The sequence below is a fragment of the Diorhabda sublineata genome, chromosome X (genome assembly GCF_026230105.1).
Source record: "Diorhabda sublineata isolate icDioSubl1.1 chromosome X, icDioSubl1.1, whole genome shotgun sequence".
Taxonomy (NCBI): Eukaryota; Metazoa; Arthropoda; class Insecta; order Coleoptera; family Chrysomelidae; genus Diorhabda; species Diorhabda sublineata.
In genome coordinates this window covers 38,891-56,643 of record NC_079485.1, presented here as the reverse complement: position 1 = coordinate 56,643, position 17,753 = coordinate 38,891, and the positions used below count along the sequence as shown (strand labels likewise).

The window sequence follows — 17,753 nt, the reverse complement described above, 5'->3', positions numbered from 1 at the left end:
GTTAAGAGACTAGTTTGGGAGTGGAACATATCAAAATATAGCTGAGATAGTGGGGACATTCAAACTGATTTAACAAAAACAAAGTGAATAAATGGTGACTGTAACAAACATAAGAAAAGAAAGAAGAGTAAAACCTGGCAACATGAAGTGGTAAAATAGTTGAAGAAGAGAGGAGATATATGACAATGAGTAGAAATGGTTTACGTAAAATCGCTTATCAAAATCTGACCTCTATTTTTATTGGTTTAGACAATTTTGTAAATATTGAAGAGACAAATAATTTTGATATTATTGGGGTTACTGAAATTTGACTAAGCAATGCTACATTATCTTATGCTTTTGTGCTACCGGGCTTTATATTTCATCTGTGTGACCGTATTATTACAGTATTACAGGGGAGGAGGTGTTGAGTTATATATTAAGAAGGATTGAGAGATTGTACATAGAAGAAAAAGTGGATGGGTTTGAAAATATATGGATGAAGGTTAAAGTGAATTGCCAGATCTCTTCAGTAGCTTTTGTAATTTACTGTATCAAAAACAAAAAACCGAACAAATTGAAAATGTGATCAGGTAAACCTTTACCCACAATGCTAGTGGTAGTGTTACTTCTTGCAATAAACAACTTTTTAATAATGTTGATATACTTCCACAGCTGTGAAGCTTTTAGGGTTCTATATCTCTTCAAATGAACCCCCGTTCGTTCCAATAATGTTTTGTATCTAGGTAAATCATCTTCGGTATATGTAGGATATCCGTAGAAAAGTAATTGGTAAAGACCTGGAGTAGCTGGTATTCTATTCCATCCTTTATCATCTTCTTTTACTAATATATCTCCGTTTTTTAAGTCAAAGTTGATGCGAATATTTCCCAAAGTCCACTGATCGTTGTCAACATTATACTTTGGACTAAAGAAATCATCGATTTGCGGATCTTTGTTAAAGAAATCTATGACACATTGACGGATTATTTCAGGATATTGCTTAAAGTACTCGTTGACTGTTCGTGGAGAAAAAGTTTCTTCATTCGCTTGAGGTTCATCATCATCGTCCGTAAATACTGATTCGTTTTTCGGTTCATATTTGTATATTTCTTCATTGGGAAGAAAACTAGGCAAATACTAGAGCATATTGTATAATTGTACATGATCGTTTATTGGAGTATCACCCGCTAACGGAAATTATCAAAACGATCATATAATAGTGAGATGCTGAAACAGCGCGCGACAGTTACAAATAAACTACAATGAGAGTAGCATTCATTGACATTCAAGGCTTCACTATCGAAGGTGCATTTCATCCTAAGGAACTATCCATCGAAATCGGATTTAAACATAGACACTACATATTCATGCCACCACTATCGTTTCATTTCAAGATCGAAAAACAATCAAGTTTTTGGAACGTTATATCCATGGAATTAAGTACTCTTGTGGGGAAGTTGATTATTCAAAATTTAACGAGATTTTGAAAAGTATAAATGTCGATTACATTTACGTTCGCGGCAATCAAAAAGCTGAATTTTTACAAAAGAAATATGAAGAATATGGAATTTCCACCGTCATTGTTGATGTCCGCAAATTCGATGGAACGTTTCAAAAAAGGTTCGGCTTGCCATGCCGTTGGAATTTTCAATTCAAACCCAAATTAATGTAGAACGACTACGAAACTGGTTTTTAAGTGTGATACCATTGTAACTTTTTTTTGCTTAAATAAATTATATTTAAAAAATTTGTTTTTTATTGAAACACATTGTATACTCATTTATGTCTATATTACAAGAAGATTTAAACTTTCTTTTAACAATATTCAATACAATTTTTAATATTAAAATAAATACTGATGTTAAAATTACAAATGTGATAGCATACACATTGTTTATGTCATCCTTCATCTCTTGCTTGACATTGTAATACAAACACTTTTTTCTCTCTTCAAAATTATTTATTAACTCGAAATCCTGCCGCATGCATGTCTTTTTGACGACGACGTGTCACATGTCTTCTTAGCAATGTGCATTTTTGAACCTGTACAATGGCGAGAGTCGTTTTTGACACTGTCCATTTTTGAACCCGTACAATGGCATCTTTCAGAGTCTCTTAAATACCTAAGCACAATAATTGTCGAGACGAAATAGTGTAGTTTGTTAAGGCGCTGAATTCGACCATGAAGACTGGTGGTTCAATTCCCGGCTCGACATTTTTTATTAAAAAAAAAAAAAATAAAAATATTCTCTATTGTTTCGTCACGCCGTATGACGTGGATCGTCGGATGACAACATGACTTTCTTGACGTCACGCATGATAAGAGTTACGTTACGTCGTACGTAGTTTTTTTTATATTTTCCTTATTTAGTCGTATTAAATTCGATAATTTTGTGTTTCAATTTATTTCTTCAATGTCAAAAACAATTTTTTGTTATAAGTGGTAATTGTTGTAGTTTTTTTCTTTATAGGCCTCCAATCTAATAAGCCGTTTGGAAAAAATATTCTCATATCTGTTAACCACATGTTTTATTGCTGGTTCTCGTTTTTATGGCTGTAGTAGGTAAAGATATTAATTTTTTGAACAAGGCATGTGCAAATAACACAATAATAGAGTAATAAATATTATGGTTTTACAATTTGTACAGAGCTGGCCAAAAGAAAATAGTTTACTATCATATTTGGCAGGATTGATTATCAGATTTTGAGGAAATGATGATATTTTCACCCTGTCTTCAAAATAATATAAGTCTCAACACATCTTAAAATTTGAATCCTTTTGTAATTTATATTTGTTTTCTTGTTAAACACGAAGTTTGTTTAAACTTGGAAAAACTAAGAAAAAATGAGAAGTATGACAAGTGAAACATTTTCAATTACATTTAAGTTTATGGATTGGATGTTTCATACGTTTCGAGAATTCACAAACTGGGGATCTTTTGAGTGGTTAAATAAAGCATCTTCTTCTTTTATTCAAATCCAATTTAGAGAAAATCGTTGATTATATTATTGCAGCTTGAGTGGAAGGATTTGTCTTGGTGAAAAAAAAGATCATTTTCTTAATGACTATCTTCATTTTGTATTAGATCTGAATAATTTTGTCACGTGGTACCATGTATTTTCCCATGGAGATTCCGAAAATCACATCTGTTTTCGAATTTGAGCAATGATTTTCGTGAAATCTCATTCTCTCCTTGTGGATTATCACTCATACCATTTTTTTCTTTGCATTTTTTGTTCCTCTTTTGTTTTCAAAATAGATTCCGAGCTACTCACTTCATTATCGTGTTAATTCATATTATTTTCACTAGTTGATAAGCATTTTTTTCAGATTAGTGTTTCCTCCCTCGTTTACTTGTTGTTTGATATCCATCTTTTGTCCTTACCTTGTTTCTATTCATTTAGTTTGACTGAAATTCTCCTGACTTTAATTTTATCATCAGTGTTATTAAATCAGCTATATTTCCCACAGTATAATCCATCACAAAATATGTAATTATTTTGGATTTACACAAGAGAAAATATAAACAGAGAGAGATTAACTTTTTAAACTAGGCAATTCTTCTTTTTCGATCGGCTTTATAGTCTTCTTTTTTAATAAACATCAAATAGTTATTTTTTTTAAACAAAATAATGGTTAGATGTTCATCTGTCAAATATTAATTAACCTTAATTGAATAATAAACTAAATATAAATGAAATTATTTCAAATATTAAGATTTGTAGGTGAGAATTCAATATTTTGGAGCTATATCCTTAAATATGTTTAATTTTCGAATAGAACAAGATTATATTAAGGTTAGGTTCATTTTTGGAGTTAGGGATTGTTATTGGGCTATAACAATAACTCTGTTCTATTCCTGACATAACTATAATTTTAATTCTTGTATTATTCATCATTAACAATAAATTCGTAGTAGTACATGTTAATCATATTTTTCATATCTGTGTAAACATAATTTGATTATATTTTCATGATATTGTAACAGGAAGGAAAAGCAATGCTGAAAATCAGACTAACAAGATATTTTTTATATGGAAAATTTGAAGATTTGCACTCAAAACGTGTCTACAAATTTGTCATTATTATTTGATAGAATGTATAATAAAAAACGTTGATGGGGACAGCTGCAAGTTAAACATTAAATTTACCAGGTATTAAATAAATTATTTAATTAAATTCAAATTAGGATAGTGATCATTCTGCAGTTTAAAGTTTATTCTGGAACAGCACATCTAAAGGACCTAGAGCAATTGTTTTAGGAAAATTAAAGTTATTGATCAAGTTATGGAAGACACTTCAATGTTACCATCAATGTAAATGAAGTCTGAGAAGTCTCGGCTGGATCCATCTTGAATTGTACTCCATTTGAAAACAAATATAAAACTTGAGCTGACAACTCTTAAATTGAAAAAAGGTGAGTATGTATCTGAATGTCTCAAATTTCATCAATATATTACTTTTCTAATTTATTTGATGTTGCATTGAACTTTGAAAAATTCTTTTTGTATATTCATATATTTGGCAATCGTTTTATGATAGTTAGAATAATAAATCTCCGTGTATTTTGTACAAATGAAAACAGAACTTGATTCGTTGTAAAATTGTAATTATTTTCTATTTTGTGTACAGGGTGACTGGAAACTCGAAACTCTTATTTTATTTCTCCATTCAAATGTATCATACTGTATTATCATGTGCTTTATAACATCTATTAGTTTAACGAAGATTTAATTTGTGTTATAAAATACAGTGTGTAGGGTATTTAAAAGTAGAAAGAAAATTAAAGGCCATATCTTTCTTCGTCCACCGTGTATATATGAGACTGATTTCACTATAATATACAAGTTGTTAATCATAGTTATGTATAATTCGGAATAATTTAATATGATCATAAAAAATATTTTTATATTATATTAACATTTTTTGCTATCTCTCAAAATTACTCATATACCGAACGAACGTCGTTTGTCGTAAGATTGTAAGATGTTAAGATCGTATATGAAGTTTCTTTAACTATTTTTGGGACGTCCTGTAGATAATTTTAGATTGTAACCGTAATTGATGTTTAAATAGCTACGAAAATGAATGTCAAATACAAAAGACTCACCCTATATATATAATCTACTTTGCAAAGCATTTACAAAAAAATGTGTTTATAAGAACGGAATTTTTTTTGGAAAACTACTAGAAAACATATATATGATTGATATTTTTCTAATATTATATTGTAAAATACAAATAGTTGAGAAAAACCCTGTATATCATAATTGGTAAAAGTAATTTCAGAAATAAAATAATGTGAGCCTCTGTTAAATAACAAAAATTTTTTCAACTTTTAATTGTAAACAACTAATAATAAAATCAGGTATTGAAACAAAGAAGGAATTTTTTGTATAATTGGAAATTATATTTCAGGTGTAAAAAGAGATGAAAGACAGTAATCCTCGGAGATTGCTCTGTTTCTTAATTTCCACGCATGTGCCTAAATCAAACGGCAAAATGTCCGGAAATGGCGGCAAAATGTCTGAACAAACTAATTTTGGCCATCATATGTTCAGATAAACAATGGTTATTCTTTAAGAAATTCTTATGGCTGGAGGTAGATTGTTTAGAATTCAATGTTTTTAATGGTTTACTACTATGGAGTCTGGTATGTTTATTTTAGATATATTTTATGGACCATTATTACACCCTTTTTTTTGTTGAAAGTATCCTTTATTTATTTTTCTACATTGGTTATCAAAATTTACTAGAGGTATAATATATTTGGAAAACAACACATGCAATGCAGTTTAGGAAACCTTTTCATCTGTTTGTAGAATAGTTTGTTTACATTATATCAAGGGTTTAATACAGATAATTAAATTGACCATGGAGCCCCTTTTTAGATGCCTTTATCTTTGTTGGTAGAATTTCTTATTTACTCCACATTTCGAATTTATTTTGAAATTCATGAGAAAAATAACATTTAATATAATATTTTCTGATATCGTTTGTCTAATTTGGGGATGTGGAGCACCCTACATTATGGGAAGTTTTAAAATCACAGAATTCTCAATATCAAGATAACAAAAATGTTTTGATTTGGTCTTCATACATATGCAGCTAATTATTTGGAACTTGAGATAAATTTCAGTAACATTGTTTCAAATTCTACAATCCTTAATTAACATAAAAATTTTCATGTACCTGTAATAACTAATGAAAGTACTAATTCGAAGAACGAAGTTTATGTCGTAAAACATTAAAAGTATACAGATTCCCAAAAGGAAATTACTATTATTTGCTGCCTACAACCTATACTTATATAGTCATTTAATAATATTAAGTTATTGTGAATTGTAATAATTAAATCTATGCCATATTTTATTGTATGTATAATATCTATTATCACTAATTATTTTAAAACTTTCTTAGAAATATTATTAAAAATATATCTTGCTTTATATAGCTTTATTTATTTTATGTTTGAAAACACTATTTTATTCAATATGGAAATTATATAACAAAATATGTAATATTTAATTACTTATTATTTAATAAATCAAAACTTTACATCTTCTCAGTTCATTGACCCCTTTCGAATTCTTTGCGAATGTCTAGACTTGTTTTTGACTTGCGCACTGTGAATGTTGAAGTCACAAGCTTTAAACAATGCATTTAATTTTTTAGATAATGAAACTTTGACAGTATTACAAATTCGGGCAGATATATTTGATACTAAATTTTCTATTTGTAAAATTTCGTGTAATTTTGTTTTCGATTGCGAAGTGAAAACTATTTTCTTATTGATATAGGTAAGATATAATTCTCTTTATGTAAAAATTAACGAGATTTGTCCAATTAAAGTTTCCAGGAAAATGAACGATTTCAATGTATTACATTTTATGGAATGCTAAGGTTTTATTATTATTTTTTTAATATTTTCAAAGTAATTAAAATTAAGTATTTTCTTCAGATAATTTGAAATTGTGTGAATCATTAATTTACTTATAAACGTTAAACAAACGATAATCTAAAATATAGCATCAAAAAGTTCGTTTATCCTTGTCTGCCTGGACAGCATGTCGGCCATCATTGTAGGTCGACGCAATTATTGTTCACGTCAAATCTTTTCAACTGTAATGTGTTTTTTCATATAAAAATATATATAGATATTAATATTAAAATACCTTATTTCAATTGTAGTACAAAATATTTATTATTAGATAAATAAAATATAGAGATACCGGATCTGTTTAATAACGACAAAAAAATCTTTCGATTTCTAGTTTTAAAAATGTGACTAATGTTGAAAATTTTTATTGGAAACTTTGGAAATTTTCGTGTGTGTTTACAATAATCGGATAAAGAATTTTTCATGTTTTAATACAATATTGTGTTATGAAAATTAAGGATACCCGGAACATTCTTAAGTACCAAGATGGTCATTTCCTCATTTGTGAACTGGTGAGTGATTTTTTGTCTTATTTATTTGATTTCAAATTTACTATCTAAAATATTTCTTGTAATTTCTTGTGAATGTCTAGACTTGTTTTTGACTGCCAATGTTGACATCAATAACTTTAACTACTGCATTTAATTATTTAAATAATGAAATTTTGACATTGTTACTAATTCGGGTAGACATGTAAATTTTCTATTCGTCAAATTTCGTCTGATTTCATTTTAGATTGTTAAGTAAAAACTATGTTCTTATTGATATCAAATATCAAGACATGGCAATATCAAAATTCATTTTTCTTAAAAGTTGTAAATATATTAGTTTATATTTCATATTAATACTTTGTAAAAAATGTCATAGGCTTCTATAGTTATAGTCCATTATGCTGTTTCGAAAAAAAAATATTTTCACATCTGTGAACCAGATGTTTTATTGCTTGATTTCGTTTTTATGGCTGTAGTAGGTAAAGATATGGATTTTTCCAATAAGACCCTTTCAAAATGTACAGATAACAAAATAATAAAGTAATAAATATTATGGATTTAGATGGTTTTACAATTTGTACAGAGCTGGCCAAAAGAATATAGTTCACTATCAAATTTGGCAGTATTGATTATCAAATTTTGAGGAAATGCTGATATTTTTACCATCTCTCCAAAATAATATAAGTCTCAGCACCTCTTAAAAATTGAATTCTTTTCTAATTTATAATTGTTTCCTTGGTAAACACAAACTTGGAAAAACAATATGATAATTAATCAAGTTTTGAGGATTCACAAACTGGGGACCTTTTGAGTCGTTTAATATGGCATCTTCTTCTTTCATTCAAATCCAATTTAGAGAAAATCGTTGATTATATTATTGCAGCTATGTTCCAAAGTGGGGGTGTTTATTTTGGAGGAAATAGAGATCATTTTTTTAATAACCATCATCATTTTGTATTAGTGCAGAATCAATTATTTGTACACACTTTTGATGTACAGAAAACAATAAGGAAATAATCTCAAATCATTCTATAAGATAAATACACGGAGAAAATATGACTTTTCAATGGAACAGTTACTGTTAGAAATTATCTCTTCATATAATAATATTTTGTTATCACCCCTTCATTTGTTTAGAATCGCTTTTCACATTTTATACACAAAAAATTCTTTTCCCTTCTTATCAATCGAATAACTAAAGCATTTTTCTTCATATTTGTATAAAAATTGATTGATTCTAAAGTAATAATTTAATTTTCTTACGAAATTTCAACAAAGTTGAGTGTTATTTAATCGACATCGCAATATTTATTCTCCAAAATGCAAATTCTAACAAGTATATAAAGAATTTCGAATGCAGGTCGATAGTAATTGGAAAAAGAATATAAAAGCCAACCAAGTTCGATAACTATAAAACATTACTTTTGAAGAAACTGTACCAAAAAAAACTTCAGGGTTCCAAATATTTTACTTCTGTTATTTTTAAGTTAGAAATCTTTTATGAACCATTATTAGACCCTTTTTTGTTGTTGAAAGTATCCTTTATTTATTTTTCTACATTGGTTATCGAGAATTTACAAGAGGTATAAAATATTTGAAAAACAACACGTGCGGTGCAGTTGTAGAACACTTTTTATCAGTTTGTAGAATAGTTTGTTTACATTATATCGAGGATTTAATACCGATAACAAAAAATGACCGTGCAGACCCTTCTTGGATGCCTTTGTCTTTGTTCGAAGAATTTCTTGTTTACCTAACATTTGGAATATATTTTTTTATATATATATATATATATATATATATATATATATGAAATAACGTTCGGCAGAATCCTTTGTGAATGTTTGTCTAATTTGGGTATGAGGACCACTCCAAATATGGGAAATTTTAAAATCACATTATTCTAGATACATACTCGTAATAATACCAAAATAACTATACATGTTCAGGGTTTAATACCGATAACGAAAATTGACCGTGCAGCCCCTTTTTAGACGACTTCATCTTTGTCGGAAGAATTTCTTATTTACTTCACATTTTGAATTTATTTTCAGTTATATTCATAGGAAATATATTTGGGGATAAGGACCACCCTACACTATAGGAACTGAAAATATTAAAATCACAGAATTCTCGATATCAAGATAACAAAAATATTTTGTTTTGTACTTTATACACATGCAGCTATTTTTTGGAACTTAATAAATCTTAATAACATTGTTTTAAATTCTACGTTCCTCAATTGATAAACACTTTCATATGCCTACCAATAATCAATAATAAAATTACTAATTCAAAAACGTAGATATGGCGTAAGGAAAAATAACGTTCACTACGATCCTATCTAATTGTTTTATTTAATTTGGAGTTAAGGACCAACTTACACTATGAGAAATTTCCAGTATTCTCGATAATTAATTAAAATAATACATTATATATTGAGGGTTTATTACAGGAAACTCCGAAAAATAATTACACGTGCTGGTCCTTCTTACTTGCCTTTGTCTTTGTTTGAAGAATTTTTTATTTATTTTACATTTGGAATTTATTTTTGATATTCATGAGAAAAATAACGTTTAATAGAATATTTTTTTATATCGTTTGTCAAATTTGGGGATGAGGACCACCCTATATTATGGGAAGTTTTAAAATCACAGAATTCTTGATATCAAGATAACAAAAATTTTTTGATTTGGTCTTTATACATATGCAGCTAATTTTTTGGAACTTGGAATAAATTTCAGTAACATTGTTTCAAATTCTACAATCCTTAATTAATATAAAAATTTTCATATACCTGTAATAACTAATGAAAGTACTAATTCGAAGAACGAAGTTATGTCGTAAAACATTAAAAGTATACAGATTCCCAAAAGGAAATTACTATTATTTGCTGCCTACAACCTATACTTATATAGGCATTTAATAATATTATTGTGAATTGTAATAATTAAATCTATGCCATATTTTATTGTATGTATTATATCTATTATCACTAATTATTTAAAACTTTCTTAGAAATATTATTAAAAATATATCTTGCTTTATATAGATTTATTTATTTTATGTTTGAAAACACTATTTTATTCAATATGGAAATTATATAACAAAATATGTAATATTTAATTACTTATTATTTAATAAATCAAAACTTTACATCTTCTCAGTTCATTGACCCCTTTCGAATTCTTTGCGAATGTCTAGACTTGTTTTTGACTTGCGCACTGTGAATGTTGAAGTCACAAGCTTAAACAATGCATTTAATTATTTAGATAATGAAACTTTGACAGTATTACAAATTCGGGCAGTATTTGATACTAAATTTCGTGTAAGTTTGTTTTCGATGGTGAAGTGAAAACTATTTTCTTATTTATATAGGTAAGATATAATTCTCTTTATGTAAAAATTAACGAGATTTGTCCAATTAAAGTTTCCAGGAAAATGAACGATTTCAATGTATTACATTTTATGGAATGCTAAGGTTTTATTATTTTTTTTTAATATTTTCAAAGTATTTAAAATTAAGCATTTTCTTCAAATAATTTGAAATTGTGTGAATCATTAATTTACTTATAAACATTAAACAAACGATAATCTAAAATATAGCATCAAAAAGTTCGTTTATCCTTGTCTGTCTGGACAGCATGTCGGCCATCATTGTAGGTCGACGCAATTATTGTTCACGTCAAATCTTTTCAACTGTAATGTGTTTTTTCATATAAAAATATATATAGATATTAATATTAAAATACCTTATTTCGATTGTAGTACAAAATAGTTATTATTAGATAAATAAAATACAGAGATACCGGATCTGTTTAATAACGACAAAAAAATCTTTCCATTTTTCTAGTTTTAAAAATGTGACTAATGTTGAAAATTTTTAATGGAAACTTTGGAAATTTTCAGTATATCGATAGAAAATAGTTTTTAATTTAAAATTTTCGTGAAACGGATTGAAAATAAACATTAAAAGTGATTTGTTTTTCTTTGATGTTCGTATTCGTGGCGTGTTTACAATAATCCGATAAAGAATTTTCCGTGTTTTAATACAATATTGTGTTGTGAAAATTATGGATACCCGGAAAATTCTTAACTACCAAGACAGTGATTTCCTCATTTGTGAACTGGTGAGTGATTTTTTGTTTTATTCATTTGATTTCAAATTTACTACCTAAAATATTTCTTGTCATTTGGTCTCAGATTATGGAGTGAAAACTATTTTCTTTTATATATCGGTAATATGCGGCCATTCTTTTGGAACTTTGAAATTTCAAGTGCATTAAACTGGGAATCTTTTAATAAAACAAACTTAATCTAATCGTTTTTCACATATTTTTTTTTACTGATAGATACTCAATACATAATTAGCTAAAGGGTTGTTACTAAACTAATAATTGAGTTTTCTGTTTCATAGAAAACTTTCCAAGTGAGTTTTCGCTTCTACTTATAGGTTCATTCAATTCCTTACTTGATGACTCCTGAGTGTGTATTTCCTGATTTTGAATATCAGATGACATCCCAGTACTGGTAGGAGCAGTGCTATTACCGGCTGACCGGCCCTCCATGTCTGCAACTTCAACATTGGAAGGTATAAATTTATTATTACCTTCAGTATACTTTTCAATAAAAGTTATGTCTCCACTTTTTACTACTTTATGTGTTAAAGGATTTATTAATCGATATCCTTTGGAATTTTCACAATAACCTACAATCAACATTTTCTCGGATTTTTTATCCCATTTTTGACGTTTTTCTTTTGGTGCATGTACCATAGAAACCAAAAATCTTTAAATGAGATAAATAGGGTTTTTTACCTTTCCACAGTTCATAAGGTGTTTTACCTTCCAAAGCCTTTGTAGGAGATCTATTTACAATATATGCAGCAGTTGCCAAAGCTTCAGCCCTTAGTTTCTTCTCCAGGTTGGCATAAAACAACATACACCTTGCTCGCTCCACTAGTGTTCTGTTCATTCGTTCTGCCAAGCCATTGTGCTCTGGAGTGTACGGAGTAGATGTCTGATGAATTATACCATGATTAGTTAAAAACTTCTCAAAATTGTTATTACAGTACTCTTTACCATTATCTGAGCGTAACTTTTTAATTTTACAATTCAATTCATTCTCTACTTTTGACTTGAAATCTTTGAACGTATCAAGTACACTTATTTTATCTTTTAAGAAAGTACACATGTACCATTCGTGTATAGTCATCAATGAAAGTTATAAAATATTTCTTACCTCCATATGAAATATTTTCCATAGGGCCATATAAATCAGAATGTATTAGTACAAGTGGTCTTACTGCTCTTGAACCTACATTTTTAAATGGCAACAGAGCATGTTTTCCCTCGCAACAATGAATACATGTGATCACATTACCTTTGTCTGAAGTCAAAGACACAATTTGGCAGTTTCTTAATATCTGAAAAATTCAAGTGTCCCATTCGCAGATACCACAGATAAGTGTCATTAGAATTCACAGCACTTGAAGTCAGATGAACCTCTTCTCCACTTATGTTCATAACATATAGGTTATTTTTTAATACTGCATTGCAGATAACCTCTCGTTTAACATTCTGAATGGCACATCCCTTGTCATAAAATATAACATTATGCCCATTCTTCACGATTATGCTGACTGAAAGAAGATTGGCAGCTAAACCAGGAACAAACAGTACATTTTTAACATGTCTTTTATCTTTCTGATTTATTTGAATGTCCACACATCCAACTCCTTTTACAGTTAATGACTCTCTGTTTGCCACAGTAACACTTTTCACAGTTGGCTCAGTGACATTATACAACCAGTCATCTCTGCAAGTCATGTGCAAAGATGCTCCTGAGTCTATTAGCCATTTATCACTCACATTTTGTTTAACAGTTACTGGGAAAGCAGCTACAAAACTTGAACCTTCTCCTTTATTCACTAACTTCTTTGGTTGTTTACATAGTTTAGCAAAATGACCATATTTATTGTAATTATAGCATCTTGGTCCTCTGTTTTTAACTTGCTGAGTATTATTTCTGGATTTCTTATAATTTGTATAAAAGACTGTTGACTTTGATGTACTAATTTCTTGTATTAGCTTAGACTTAACTGAATCAGCACTTATTTTAATGCCTGAGCTCTCCAGCCCCATAATCAGGGACTTGTATTCATCTGGTAAGCCTGCCAGCATCGAAGTACTAAGCCATTCATCGTTTACGTCAAAATCAATGTTACTCAGCTTGTGAGCAGTATTCATGATCTTGCTCACATATTCTTCAACACTATTACTAGATTCCAATGTAATATTTATCAAGTCTTTTAGTAAGCCAACTCTTCGCGTGAGCCCTTTATCATCAAAAGCTTGTTGTTAACATTCTCATACCTCTTTTGCAGTTGAACAATCTTGAACATGAACATAATTTTGAGGGTCCAGAAGTAAAATCAACTTGGCTTTGGCCTTTACAACCTTACTTCCTTCAGTTGGTTTGTTATCAGACGGTTCGATACAACACCACAAATTCTCATGTTGTAAATATGTTTTCATACTGAATTTCCAAGTGGTAAAATTTTCTCTTCCGACTAGTTTTTCCAAATTAAACAAATTTGAACCCATTTTGAATATGGAGTTTGACGAGAAGCACGTTGTAATTATAACCTCCAAATTACTAAACTTAATTTTAACAGTTGTATAATCACTTCCTTCAGTCTTCTGTTACTTCCACGGAACCACGCTCTGCTGCCATAAAGGAAAATTACGTGGTTTGAAAATAATAACTGATATGATTTTCAGTACAAACAATTTATTGTAATTTTAGTCTTACACATAAAAGAGCAAAATTGATTAGATTTATTGACAGACGTCAACTTACATTAACAACATTTGACAGTTAAATAAAAATTGGTTGCATTCCATATATTCTAACAGTGTGTAATGAAAATGTTTGTCTTTTTCTATGATGATGATGATGTTTATATTTTACTTATTGTCAAATAATAATGGGGACGAAATTATGAAATTATTGAAATTTCTCTTGTTTAATTTTTCTTGGAAATTTCCTTTCGGTGTGCAAGAGTGCGACGAATTTTTCACTTATTTTAAATAGTAGGATGATAAATGAAATTATCTTATAAATTCAAAAGATGCCAGATCTGAAGACAAGGACGGTTATTCGTATTATGCTTTTGGAATACCAAAGTTTGCTTTGTGGCTTTCATACCCTTAACTTTTGACGGTTTATTTTTAAAAATTTTGCATTTGAAGTTCTTCAAATAAAAAAAAGATATGGAAATTTCTGTGGTGACTTCCTTCTACGTATCTATTTAACTGAGTAAAGAAATCAATAGTATTTACTCGGGACATAAATTAGCAAATTGCGTTACTTATTCTGTTTACAAAAACTCCAAAACGTGAATTTGGTTTAGATATTTAGTACTAGCAGTGCTATCTATGTACAGAAGATCATACTAAGCTCATTTCAATATAAGTTTCTATTATTTCGTATGTCTCAGCTCTTGACTTTTTGTCACCTATTTACAAAACTGAAAGGAAGATGGCGTCCGTTATTTTCACACAAATTTATTTTTTTATTAAGACCAAAGTTGTGATACAGTGAAGAAACATATTTTTATTGAATAATGTCTTCACTTGAGTATTAATTTCATTAGGAAACATTGTTGTTAAGTGTTTAGTTCTCTTTGTTTCCACTATAAAATTATATTGATATACAGGGTGCGCCAATTTTGTTAAAAAGTTGAGTATTAGGGGGTCGTTTTAATACGTATCAAAAACATTTTTTTATTATTTGTATTTGAGGTCCATATTTTGAAATTATCTTGAACCCTTTAAACATAATTTTTTGAAAATGAGATCAAAATTTTTTGAGTACTTTGAGAGTTGTATACAAATTTATATGAGAGGTAGGTAAATACAAGATCCCTCTGTAACTTATTGTAAGTTGAGAAAAAGAATTTAACTAAGTGTCTTTCTTAATAAGATGCAATATCATCGTAGTCGATTAAATTGTAATTATTTGTTATTTTATATACAAAGTGAGCTCAAAATTGAAATTCTGATTATATTTCTTCTTTCGAATGTATCACACTGTAATTTATCTTCGTGTAAATTTTTTTTAGTATTCCCTATACGTAAACTTATAAGAAAATTGCTAAAAAATTTTGTAAATCGTCATTATTACCATTTCTTCAAAAAATGTGATCAATCCGGTATACTATACAGGAGCTCCCATCCAACAAAATAATATGTTTGGTTTGTAAAGGAGTTGCAACATTCTGTATTGTTCGAGATAATTTCAAAATATGATTTTTAATGACATTAATTATCATTTGGTGCACTCTGTGTAACTCTTTCAAGATCTATATTATGTTAAAAGACAAAAATAAATAACTAGATATAAAAAAGTTTTATACACGAATTGGTAAAATTAATTTGATATCATGAGATATTAGAATCCTTTTAGAATGGTTCAATAATTAGTTAAAGATCGTCTATTTGGTTTGATTGATTATTTTGGGGACGTCCTGTAGATAAATTTAGATTGTAACCGTGATTGATGTTTAAATAGCTACGAAAATGAATTTTTTTATATCTCAAATACAGAAGACTCACCCTATATATATAATCTACTTTGCAAAGCATTTACAAAAAAATGTGTTTGTTAGAACGGAATTTTTTTGGAAAACTACTAGAAAACATATATATGATTGATATTTTTCTAATATTATATTGTAAAATACAAATAGTTGAGAAAAATCCTGTATATCATATTTGGTAAAAGTAATTTCAGAAATAAAATAATGTGGGCCTCCCTTCTGTTAAATAACAAAAAATCTTAAAACTTTTAGTTGTAAACAACTAAATAAAATCAAGTCTTGAAACGAAAAAGGAATTTTTTGTATAATTGGAATTGAAAGCGACCAGAATTTCTTCTTCTTTTTCTTCTTTTTTTTAATAATATATATATATATATATATATATATATATATATATATATATATTTAATATATATATATAAAATTCTCGTGTCACAGTTTTCGTTGCCATACTCCTCCGAAACGGCTTGACCGATTTTGATGAAATTTTTTGTGCTTATCCGGTATCTATGAGAATCGGCCAACATCTATTTTTCATCCCCCTAAATTTTTATTTTTTATTTTTTTTTACAAAATTTTTAATTTCTATTTTTTTTATGATACAACATACAAAAATACATACAATCCTCAATTTTCACCCTTCTACGATCAACCCTTATTTTTTAATAGCCATTTTAGTAATTTAATCATTTTTCCTCTCCGGTCGAAAACTGATCAATCATGATGATGAACTTTGTATCATATAAATCTATTGATACAGTTTGCGACGACAGCGAAGCAGTAAATTTTCCCACAGAGTTTTTAACTCACTGGATTTGCCAGGCATGCCACCGCATAATTTACAATTAAAGGTTGGATCTCCAATTATCTTGCTTCGTAATTTGAACCCGCCCCGGCTGTGCAACGGTACGCGATTAGTCATTCAAAAATTAATGAAAAACGTGATCAAAGCCAGGATTTTAAATGGCAAGTTCAGAGATGAAAATATACTCATACCACGGATTCCTATTATACCTACAGATGTGCCAATTCAATTCAAACGTATTCAGTTTCCGATTAGATTGGCATTTGCAATGACTATCAACAAATCCCAAGGTCAAACGATGTCTGTTTGTGGATTAGATTTGAGAACACCATGCTTTTCACACGGACAATTTGGACAATTATACGTGGCATGCTCTCGAGTGGGTAAACCATCCAGTTTGTTTGTGTTAGCTAAAGATGGACTAACAAAAAATATTGTTCACGCTATAGCATTAAGAGATTGATATTGTTTAATAGTGTTACTGTCGTAATTGTTTAATTGATGATATATAATTTTAAGGAATAAATTATAATAACTTAAAAATAATGTTTGCCTTTTGTTATTTTTATATTCCCTCATCGTTCACAGCGCTCCATGCTTATTTCACGCATATACCACATTATTACACACATACAATATACACATTCTAACATACATACTTACTTACAATAAGTAAGCTATTTTTTGTCTACACTAGAAATTACTAGGAAATTATTTATATGGCAAAACAACGTTTGCCGGGTCAGCTAGTTATTAGCTACGAAGGCGAATTCCACAAATTTGATTACTTGGGTGATTTTTTACTTTTTTGCTTGCAACACGGATATTTTTTGTGAAGTTCATTTTGAAAATTTGATTTTATTGATATAATTTTCATTTATAACTAATTCACTCAAGTCGAATAAATTACAACATCTTGGGTAATATAACTT

General features: G+C 28.8%; 1 protein-coding gene and 1 long non-coding RNA gene across 3 annotated transcripts; both read left to right on the top strand.

Annotated features, from left to right (window-relative positions):
* Positions 1-2,373: 2,373 nt before the first annotated feature.
* On the top strand, positions 2,374-6,543 carry LOC130451789 (uncharacterized). 2 transcript variants are annotated; one of them, XR_008910792.1, is made up of 4 exons: positions 2,374-2,545; positions 3,972-4,137; positions 4,192-4,400; positions 5,402-6,473. It is a non-coding gene; the product is annotated as an uncharacterized LOC130451789 (long non-coding RNA). The 2 variants fall into 2 exon arrangements; XR_008910791.1 differs by lacking the exon at positions 2,374-2,545 and adding an exon at positions 3,610-3,708 and having other exon boundaries at positions 5,402-6,543.
* Positions 6,544-16,840: 10,297 nt separating this feature from the next.
* LOC130451410 (ATP-dependent DNA helicase pif1-like) lies at positions 16,841-17,284 on the top strand. The gene has a single exon (XM_056790403.1). The coding sequence runs from the start codon at positions 16,841-16,843 to the stop codon at positions 17,282-17,284; it is 444 nt and encodes a 147-aa protein (XP_056646381.1).
* Positions 17,285-17,753: the final 469 nt, after the last annotated feature.